This window comes from Dryas octopetala, chromosome 3 (assembly GCF_963921425.1).
Source record: "Dryas octopetala chromosome 3, drDryOcto1.1, whole genome shotgun sequence".
NCBI lineage: Eukaryota > Viridiplantae > Streptophyta > Magnoliopsida > Rosales > Rosaceae > Dryas > Dryas octopetala.
Genome location: NC_141368.1, coordinates 11,428,504 through 11,439,502, shown reverse-complemented (window position 1 = coordinate 11,439,502; position 10,999 = coordinate 11,428,504). Strand labels below are relative to the sequence as shown.

The 10,999-nt window shown below is 33.4% G+C and overlaps 1 protein-coding gene across 2 annotated transcripts; it reads right to left on the bottom strand.

Annotated features, from left to right (window-relative positions):
- Window positions 1-3,364: 3,364 nt before the first annotated feature.
- Window positions 3,365-7,138, bottom strand: LOC147290876 (Plastid-lipid associated protein PAP / fibrillin family protein). Of its 2 annotated transcripts, XR_015121542.1 has the most exons (4): window positions 6,602-7,138; window positions 6,351-6,416; window positions 4,351-4,500; window positions 3,365-3,696 (listed from the first exon to the last, which is right to left on the bottom strand). XR_015121542.1 is itself a non-coding variant. In XM_086238762.1 (3 exons), exons 1-3 carry the CDS (start codon window positions 7,057-7,059, stop codon window positions 4,401-4,403), a joined length of 624 nt encoding a protein of 207 aa, XP_086094888.1. In that variant the 5' UTR covers window positions 7,060-7,138; the 3' UTR covers window positions 4,124-4,400. The 2 variants fall into 2 exon arrangements, 1 of the variants encoding a protein (XP_086094888.1); XM_086238762.1 differs by lacking the exon at window positions 3,365-3,696 and having other exon boundaries at window positions 4,124-4,500.
- Between the last annotated feature and the right edge of the window lie 3,861 nt (window positions 7,139-10,999).

The window sequence follows — 10,999 nt, the reverse complement described above, 5'->3', positions numbered from 1 at the left end:
TGGAGGGTTATAATTGGAAAAAAAAGGGTAAAACTGGAAAATTAAAAGATGGGGAGTCAAACTTGACTGGGTATTAGTTGACTAGGGGGTTTAGGAAAATATTAAGTGTAAGATTGGGGGTTATAGGAGAGGTAGATTTTGGGTGGAGGTTATGAAAGATTTTATCTCTAACTAGGGGGTTTATAATTATTAACATTAATAATAAATATAAACACATAAAATATATAAAGCCATAAGAAGAAAGCTTTTTTTTTTTAGGAAATTACAGATTTGGTCCACTTATTTTATACCTAGTTCAATTTTGGTCCACGATCTTTTTTAAGTTCTGTTTTGGTCCACTAATTGTTTCATTTGTTCAATAAAGGTCCAGATTTGTGACTTTAAATCTTTTGGGTTGTGTTTTCTTCAATTATAATTGAAGTATAAGTTATATTTCATCATTTCTTAGTCATAAAAACAAATTTGGAGTATTATAATCTAAGAGAATTGAGATTTGGTGAAATTTGAAAAATTGGCAGTTTTGGGTACCCTACTTTAGGGTCAATTATCTTGAGTTTTAGAACTCCAATTTGAATGATCTTTATATGGTTGTAAAGAAGAAATGCATAGCTTTAAAACAAGTATATATTTGCTGAATTTGGGTGAGATTTGATAGGGTAAAAAGTCGGCCAAATTTGAGAAAACAAATCTGGACCTTTATTGAACAAGTGAAACAATTAGTGGACCAAAACAGAACTTAAAAAAGATTGTGGACCAAAATTGAACTAGGTATAAAATAACTGGACTAAATCTGTAATTTCCTCTTTTTTTTTTTTTGAGAACCATCAATCTCAAATTCTCGAGTAATTTTTTAGTATAGTTGTAACACTGCCATATAGTGTTATAAAAACCTTATATTATAATACGCATATATTTATTAATATTATAATTTAAAAATATAAAATACATCATTTACTTATATTATAATACATGAATTAATATTATTACTGTTATTACAGTTATACACAAATTTTCTCACATTCTCGGTCCTCATTACCGTTTTTGCCTATGCAATTTGAGGGGAGGATTCCGTACAGAGCTAGCACCATTTTCCATTTATGGGGAAAATAGAAGAGTTAATTACACTTATACTCTATGAGGTTTATCGTCTTTTCACATATATCTCCTGAGATTTTAAAAATTATATATACACTCACTGAGATTTAGAGTTTAAAATTTAAGATTTAGAGTATAGAGTTTAGGGTTTAATAGTAGTACTAGTCTAGTAGTACAAGTAGTAGGGTCCAGGCATGCATATTCATCCACCATCAGATTTTGACCTGACTGTTCTTTATATTATGTAATTTCATGATCAATTTGGGCCCATGGCCCACGTTACATGTGATTCACACCAAACCGTGGGGCTCACAAGATTTGGGTGAGGTAAGACTTGGGTACGACAAGATTTTGTGTACGACTTGTAAGAATTCCCAACAATCCGGTCTACTCCACATGAAAGAAGACAAACAATCAACATAGGTTTTTTTATATTTTTATATTAGGGAGATAGAGGATGAAATTTGGGTGCAACGAGAATAATTATATAACTTTTTAACTGAATTACTCAAACAATGATGTTTGATAACAATTCACGTAGATTTAAGTATTTAACCATAATTTTCTTCTCAGATGAAAAAAAAAAATCGGTCAACATATTTGATCAAAGTAAAATATAGACTAAATGACACTTTTGATCCATTTAATTTGCTAAGATTTATAATTTAGTTGTTATAGTGTAAAATCGTATAATCATATTGTTGTAGTTCACATTAGGTTACAATTAAGCCTAAAACTTTGAACTCTTCAATGAAACAGACAGGATGATGACGTGGTCATCGCCTGCTTGTCATGAATAGGGATACTTTTGTCCTTTCACGTGTCTTTAGAAACCTCCCAACCAATAACTCACCATAAACATAAATTTGGAAGAGATTTTTCTGGTTCATAAAAAATTAAGAGATTGTTTCAATATTCCATCCATTTCATTGACACGTTTAACGTGAATTTGAGCTTCAATGCAACAATTGTATTATAATATGTATGTTTTTAAACTATAGAGAAAAAAATGAAAACACAAACAAACTACATGCATGTGTTATTTAACCGAATAAAACTAATTGGACTATATGGTGTATTAATAGAAATAGTGTCCACCTATACGGACCTCTATTGAAATATAGTACAATACATAATCAGTTATTCAATTAAAATGGTCTAAATAACAATTCTTACCTTGTTATATACAGTCTAGGGCCATCTTTGTGACCCAGATAGTTCCAATTCTAAGCAACTTCCTCTTTTTCTTTTTCTTTTTTAAGATATTTTTTCTCATTTTTTGAAATTCAAACTTGGATTGATTATTTTGGACGAGTGCTTATATTCTCGACCCCTCTTCTATTTCCCCACCCACTTTATTTTTACATCCACAATTAAATTTAAAAATATATATATAAACTCTTCACACTTCTCATTATTCATATAATACTATTTGATACATTAACTCAACCACCCACCCTCCTTAACAATCGTCCTACCCACCCTCCTTTTTTTATAATTATTTTCTTCCTTAAACCCTAATTATACTATGTCACCAAAACTTAAAATCGATGATACTATTTGATTAATGCACATACATCTATTAAAGTGTATGATTATTCCCCTAAGCCCTTTTTATTTATTTATAGTTTTAGATCAAGAATTCATTTTATTTTAGTGTTTCATTTGATTTGGAAATTGAATATTAATTTTAGGAATTTAATTTGAAATTTATGGATGAATTATAAGATGGGTATAGGATTCTTTTGCTATTTGGAAAAAAATGGGTGGGTGGATTAATAGTTAAAGGGGGTGGGAAAAATGTTTAGTAGATGGGTGTTTGAATTAGTATATTAAAGGATATTATAGGAATAATAAAAGGTGAGAAAAGTATTTTTATAGTTTTTTCAAATTTAATAGTGGGTATAGAAATAAAACAGGGAGTGAAAATATAAACACCCATTTTGGAATTGTTGTACTTTTTTAGTTAAGATAGGAATCAAACTCATTTGCCCAAAAAAAAAAAAAAGATAGGAATCAAACTCTTGTCATAGGTCTCTAATCTCTAAAACTAGAAACTTCACTAAATTTTTTTTACGAATTTCACCATTGACTTAAATTGAGTTAACTCATTCCCGCACTCTCTTAAATTGAGTCAACTCATTTTCGCACTCTCTCTCTCTCACCACTCGAGCTAATTTCAAAAACTCCACCGACCCTAAGTATAGAATCCAGTAAGTTTATGCTTTGGAGCCGAACGCGACCAAAATATCACAATTCACAACTATTATAAGTTTCAAAAAAGATTTATCCTCTTGTTGTCATGTGATGTGACAAATTCACAACCTCACAAATTATAATTATAAAAAGAGATTGGGGAAATCATAAACAAGAAGAAGCCAATCCACAACCACAGGGGAGAAGTGATGATCCAAAGCAAATCCATGGGAAGCGGTACTTGCAGTTTGCACGCGTAGGTACTAATTAATGCTTAATCACCTTTTTATATTGCTTTCCTGATCTTGCTCTTGTGCTTACATCATCTCCTCTTTCACTCTTTACTTCGGTGGGATGTTAAATAAGATTATCTTAGCCTCCAAATTCAACCACTCTCACAAAAGTCTGTGTTCAAACAAAATAGTAGACGATTACATTATGGATAGATACAGATGACTAATTTATGAATAATATAAAAGAGGGAGAGGTAAAATGACCCAATAAAAAGGACTACTTTAAAGCACTTAACAAACTTAAGTTAGATGAACACCCTACTTTGGATTTAGAATAAAGATATTTGAATTTGGAGGCTTGGTAAAGTACCAAGTCCTTGCACCTCACTCTTTCCAAATATAAGGAGGCCTAATCAACAATTAAGTAATCTCCATGATGTCCTTTGCAACTCTAAGATTGTCATCTAGATAATACAGGTTCAAAGGCACAGAAACTCGGGTGTTTTTTTCTTTCTATCATTTTGTTAAAAAATTTAGTTGTGCAAAAATAAATAAAAACCACAAAGGATAGTAGTCGAACCAAGGGTAGAGAATGCCAGTGTCAAACATGTTATATGATATTCAACAAACATCATGAGCAAAATGAAAGTAAAAGATATGTTTAAAGGGCAGGACACACCAGAAAGTGATTGTTTTCTTCAAAACATCCTCTAAATTTGCAAGTAACAAACCAAAATTATGCAAATAGGTCAGATCTGGAATATTATGAGAAAGCAGTAACATTCAGAGATCAACAAATAATTGGCTTTTGAATAAGTGAACTCACATAATGTCCCACTAATAGCAACAACGAAGCCAATGGAAAACTTTATCTCTTCATTCTGTCCAAGTATATGGAGCACGGTCGACAACCAAATAGTCTCCTCTGATGTCCTTCACAACTCGAATCTCGTTATCAATGTACACAGACTCAAACCTATATAAAACAAGATTTCCTTACCATATAAATTCAAACACAGAAGTCAAAATAAAGGAGGCACCTACCCTAATATCAGTATATCGTTATAGAGAAACAAGAGGATGCATGCAGGCATGTGGATATGCTCAATTGTGCACATGTTTGTTTTCGAGAGGGAGACAACATAATCAAAAGTGACGAACAAGATTTATCTTAAAAATACAAAGATGAAAGTCAGTAATGGAAAATAAGAGAAAACATCTCAAAACCAGTTTGTTTATCAATGGCCCTTCCATTTTCTCTAAAGTTGATAAACAACATACTACATATACACAGAAGAATTAATCTCAAAACCGGCACCTTTTCCATCAAAGAATAATCTCCAACAATAGTTTACCATACTATAAAAATGACTGAATGTACTATATTACAATGATTGAAGTCCAACAAATCCATTCCTTACCATTTGGAGGCAAAACCAAAAAACCATAAGAAGGCATGGAGCAGTTCCAGAAAAAGTTAGCAAGGATGTTGGATGAGATAGCAAGAAAGACATGAAATGTCTTTACAGATTCCAAAGACATGAATAAAAATGCAAAAAATATTTTCCATATTATAAACAAAATTTCCTCCAATTGTCTGGAGCAGAAAAAAACAGGCCTCGAAAATGTTAAATGGCACCTAGAAGCATTAGATTTTGTACAGTAAAGATGACTTCTTGGCAGGTAATATTTCCTATCACATGTGTTCCTATTCTAACTTTCATGGGTAAATAGAAATAAGCCAGGTTCCAAGGTATTCACATTTCTTTATTTCTATTTTGATAAATAAACAATTCAAGAGTTGAATCGGCAGCTTTTTACCAGAAGTAATTATGAATCACTTGGGAAAAATAAAATCATTGCCCTACAATCAATGGTCTCAGAAAATGAGTGTTTAGCAAATCCTTGCTGTACAATAAAGCTGAATTCCACAATTAGTCACACAACTTAGACCAAGGGCCTAAACAAATTCTAGATGATCTGCAACAAATAGTTTCTGAAAGTACAAACCAACAACCTGATTTGATGGTAACTAAAAGGTTCTGAAAGTTCACAAAGGTGAAAAAATTCAATACTCTTGGGCCATTAATCACACCAATCACGCTGTTGTTTCATAAATGGAGTAGGCTTCCAGGTAGTTTAAATTCATCTATCACTTGGGAAGCAAAAGCTAACCTTCCCCAAATAACAAGAGCATTCATTCAGAAGCGCAACAAGAGGCAGGATTCAAACACCCGGAACACTCACATGTTCCATAGATGAACAAGCAGACCCACTTCCTCAATACCAAGCAAAATGGATCCCCATCAATACTCCTTTGTATAAAATCCCAAGCTAAAGGGGAAGCCTACATCTTTTTCCCAAGCATCTCTAAGCCGCACCTCAAAGCCCATGAATGAGAATTCAAAATACAGAAAAACAAAGAGGGACTTTCCAACTGTATTCCAATCGAACCAAGCAACTTGTGAAAATCATTTCCAAAATTGAGACTAAACTAAAACAAGAAGCAGCTATCAGAAGTTAGCTTTCATAAACAGAAATATCATGAGGACTAATGAAACTCTAAAATCAAGTGGAGACAACCATGGATAACACTGATTTAACAAGGTAACTAATGAGACTCTAAAATCAGTTGATCATGCCTTCATGAGATTGATGCCAACCCATTATAGTAAGTTTCAAGGTTAAAGATGCAATATAAAAAGGCATTGACAATCAGAGAGAATATTTGCAAGGTTGCCACAGTACATATGAAATTTATAACATTTGTGCTATACAACCAGCAATTACTTGTTATTGATTAATGTCACAAAACAAAGCACTCACCAACCCTGCCCGAACGGTGGCAACGGAATCTCCCAGTTTTTCCCTCGTAGAACCGCACTTGTAAATCTAACACAACCAGCATCATTCATTAAAACCCAAAAAAGAAAAAATATAAATATTGATACAGAGAAAAAAAATATATAAAGTTCCCAAAATTTCCAATTAGTTTTTCTTTAATACCAAGTTTGCAAATTTGTTTTTGTGTTCACAGTTACATATATACATTGAAATTCGAAGTTCAATATCAATACCTAAAATTCACTCTCTGCTTTGAAGCAACATCGATATCGGAGCGAACGAAGAAGACCCCATCTGGAGGAAAAGTGATGACATTGTTGAGGACCCTTTCGCCGACATCGATGACCTGCAAAACGTCGCCAGCTTTGGTTCCGAACAAGGACGTGTTCTGGACGATGAAGAGCTGCTCCTTCTCGGTGGTCCAGAGCAGCCGCCACGTGGCCGAGAGTGAGGTACCGGTGGTGACGCTATCTCTGCCCAGAGCGGCCAAGGCGTCGATGGCCTTGACGATCGAGGCTCGCTTTTCCGGGTCGTTCTGGGTCTTGAGGCCTCGGTCCTGGTCGGAGATGAGGCTGAGGAGGTCTTGCTTGGCGAGCTGTGATTGGGAGGTGACGGAGGAGCAGGTGATTTTGGCGGTGCGGGTGAAGTGGGGTTTGAAGGGAATGGTGTTGAAGGCGAGACACATCGCCATTTGGGGTTTTGTAAGTGGTGAGTGGTGAGTGGCTTGGACTTGAAGGTTTGAGGTTTGGAGTTCATGGCTGTGGCTGCCTGGCTGGTAGTTGATTTTTTTGTGAACTGGGAAATTGGCGGTTGATATTTGACGAAGGCATTTTCGGGTCGTTTATCGCAGTTGGGCTTGGGCCCTATATAAGGGCCCATGATGAGGCCCACAGTGATAGAAATGAAAGTCAGGAATTTGGTGGGCCGTAGGCGTAACGGGCTTGATTGGAGCAAGAGAAGAAAAATGGGACATGTACCATTTGGCACAAAATCAAAGTTTTAACTGTTAGTTTGGTATTGCTGTGAGGAAAAACAGCTGTAAAATAAAACAGCTGTGAAGTAAAGCAAAGCAATTGAGTGTTTGGTAAACTATGTTTTCAAAAGTGTTGTAAATGCAAAAAACAGTATCAAAGTGTTGTGACTGTGTATAATTACAAAAAATTGTTGCTTTGATTCACAGCAGTTTTCAAAAGCATGTAAAAATCGGCTTTCTGTTTTTGTCGTGGGAAGTTGAGAATTATGGAGAAAAGCAATTTTTAATTTTTTTTTACCAAACACCAAAACTGTTGTAAATAATTGAAAATTGTCATTCACAGCAACTTTTGAGTCTTCCACCGCAATCTCAAACGAGGCCTAAGTATCACAATGACACAAACTAGTTCATACTCTGAAGTCTGAACTGGGACAACCCCCAAAGTTCAAGTATCATAGCTAAAATTTACCCTTTTCTTTTCAATGATGATTAACTTCTAATGTTCAAGTATTAAGAAGTTCCGGCCGAGAAGTTTTCCTTGCTTGGCTATAATCGTTTGTTGAAAAGTTTAGATTATTAGCTTACAAAATTACTTTAGGGCCGATTAGTGGCACGTCCATTGTCATCCAAAGATTTGGCCCAAATCTTTCTGAGGTCCAAACTTTGCATTGAATATGAGTTATGACTTGTTCATGTTTTGTTTAGGAATTGGCTTTCAATTAAAGGTGAGTGGATTGGGTGAGATGAAAAGGAGCTGCTCTATGACACTCAGCTGGATGTATTCTCTTTTAATTTATTTCTCTTAAAAGATTTAAGAGCTCTTGAAATTATTAATGAGGGTACAAATTTAGTAGAATGAGGACTTGAGCCCAAACAAAATAAGGTGGATATATATGGTGAGTAGATATGTATGTAGCATTAATTTGTATCATATGGTTTTGTCTGTAGCCGGGGGCCTTTTGTCCACATTTTCTTTAATTTGTTATTAAATGATTACGGTCAACAAAATCTTTTTTGCTAATATTTTGAGAATTGTGTTAAATGATTCTGTGGGCTTCTGAATTTCATGAGCACATGATCATCATGAATGTGAGTTCGATCATCTCTACATATATATAATAGAAACCCCAAGCTAGGCATGTGACTTCACATATGGGCGTACGTGCATGTGCATACACTGCCTCACTAATTATTGTACGGACTACTCACCAAGTCATGTGCCCTCCTAAGTCTCACCCCCAAAACTATATGAAAAGAGTTGTTATATATGACTTGCCTTTTCTAATCAAACACAATTCACTTTTTGTGATAGAGAACATCTATATATATATATATATATATATATATATATATAGTGTAGACACAATTTTCGTAGCAAACGTATTTAGAGGTGAATAATCTATATCCTCTGATAAAAAGTGAATTTATATAAATAATGATAAAAAATGTGTCCGCTTAACATGTTGTATCCACACTCGTAAAATTTTCCATTATAATTTTGTATTTATGATTAAAATTTGATACTTCATGCACTTTCATCAATGCTAGTAAAAAAAAAAAAATGATAAAGAGTTTGGAGTGCAAATAACAAAACTTACATTATTGTATATAATATATGATACATACACATGGTCATGTGATGGTTGTGTATATTATAACCTATTTGTGTCTTACATATTGTATACAACAAGAAATAGGTAGGCTTTTTTCTAAATTGTTTCAAATCTCTAATGGCCAAAAGAAAAAAAGTTTCAAATCGATCTCTATCTTATCTTATGGCAATCACGCCATTGTCACTACGTGACCATTTTTCTTTTCAGAAATTACAACCAATAAAAATAGAACACTTAAGAAGATGCAAGTCCATTTGCATGCAAAGGGTCGTTTGGTAAAAGAGAAGTGTCTCCTATCACCTATGCAGAGTCCATGTGATGAAGACAAAAATCTCACTTTATTATACATGGTGGCAAGCCTGGCCCACAGCCCATATCCACCGACAAAGCCCAATTAATATACTATCGTGATTTTCTCTTCTTCTTCTTTTTTTTTTTTCTTTAAGTACATATTTGATATTCCACTTGGTATTTCAGAGAATCAGAATCACTTCTGCAGCCAAAAACCTTCAGAATAATCAGTTGATCAGCTGAATGAATGGATTTGCAATTAAAAAAATTAAATAGGAATATTAATGGAAACCATTAATAATAATTATCGTATTATTTTAATTGTCGATCACGTTTAATGAGCACATGAGCATGCACATGCAAATATGCAATGATGCGTTACTTCGGGATCACCATTTTTTTCTGTCATTGTCACGTGATTCGAGGTGCCTCTCTCACTAATGCCAAAAATCTTAGTAATTTAATTTCAATTTCCCAGCATTTTAATGTCAATGCATCATAAAAGCTTGGTTGTAAATAGGGTATATGTTCTTCACTTTTATTATCACACTATCTCCTCACATATTAAGTTATTGTTAAGCAACATGTATACTCTTGTTGTTCCAGTCAAATTTGTTACGTTAATGTATAGAAGAGTTGATATCTTCGAAGTTCATGGTAAGGATCACAAGAAAATGAAATAAAGAAAAAAGTATAAACTCTATTATAAGAATGAGAAAGCTAGGCATATATAAGCATGAGAATAGATATTTATTAAAAAAAATTCACTAAAGAAGAGAATAATTTGCATTTAAATTCTCTATGAATAGGTAAATTTACGATTTTGTTCACAATGTATGTGCATGGAAAACAAGATAATTTGCATTAAAATTCTCTATTTATAAGAAAATTTATAAATTTGATCACATTGTGTGCGCATGGAAAACAAGATCTTATGCACGACACACCAAGGGATAATTCCTCGTACTAGTACTTCCCCTCCTATTAGTTGGGTTATACTTCATGGTTTTCGCTTATCTTTGTATAATGAATACAATTTCTTTAAATATGCAATGCACTGAACCCTCACTCTAATAGAAAAGTAAATTAGCAAAAACAGCATAGATTTTGTGGATCCAAAATAAATCATAAAAGTAAGTTTATTTAACCTTTATACAAAGCTCATCTCATTTTAGTTTTGTTCAATAATTCTCACATAACATATTTGATCAGGTGTACACCAACCAACATGTACACCTGTTACCGAATGTTATGCAATATTTTAAGAATAAATTTTCATTTTTTCACCTCATTTTTTTTTAGAAAATAAAATAAACTTAATAAATGTATTATGTTAAAATTTAGCTTCATAATTTTAAGCAAATTTTTAAACTAAATTATAATATACACATCAATAAATCCGTACTGAGCTCTCGCTAATTACAAAATTTTACTCCACTTGAATGAGTCTGTCTCACAAAAATCATTATAATTTACAAAAGAATTTATAAAAATTGTAAGACCCTAACCAATCAATCAAATCTGTGCAAAAGTCACTCTCGAAAACTAGTTATGCTGATGTGGAAACAAAAAAGGAGTTATTATGGACAGTGAGGCCAAGATAGATTACACGTCAGATATGTACGTATCGAACAAATCAATCAATGAATGAATGGACAGCAAAATTAAGGAAAAGGAGAGACGTACTTTCTCAAAGAGAAGTGACGCACCGTACGGCCTGCAAAATCTTGGTTTTCTTTCTCATATGCAACCCA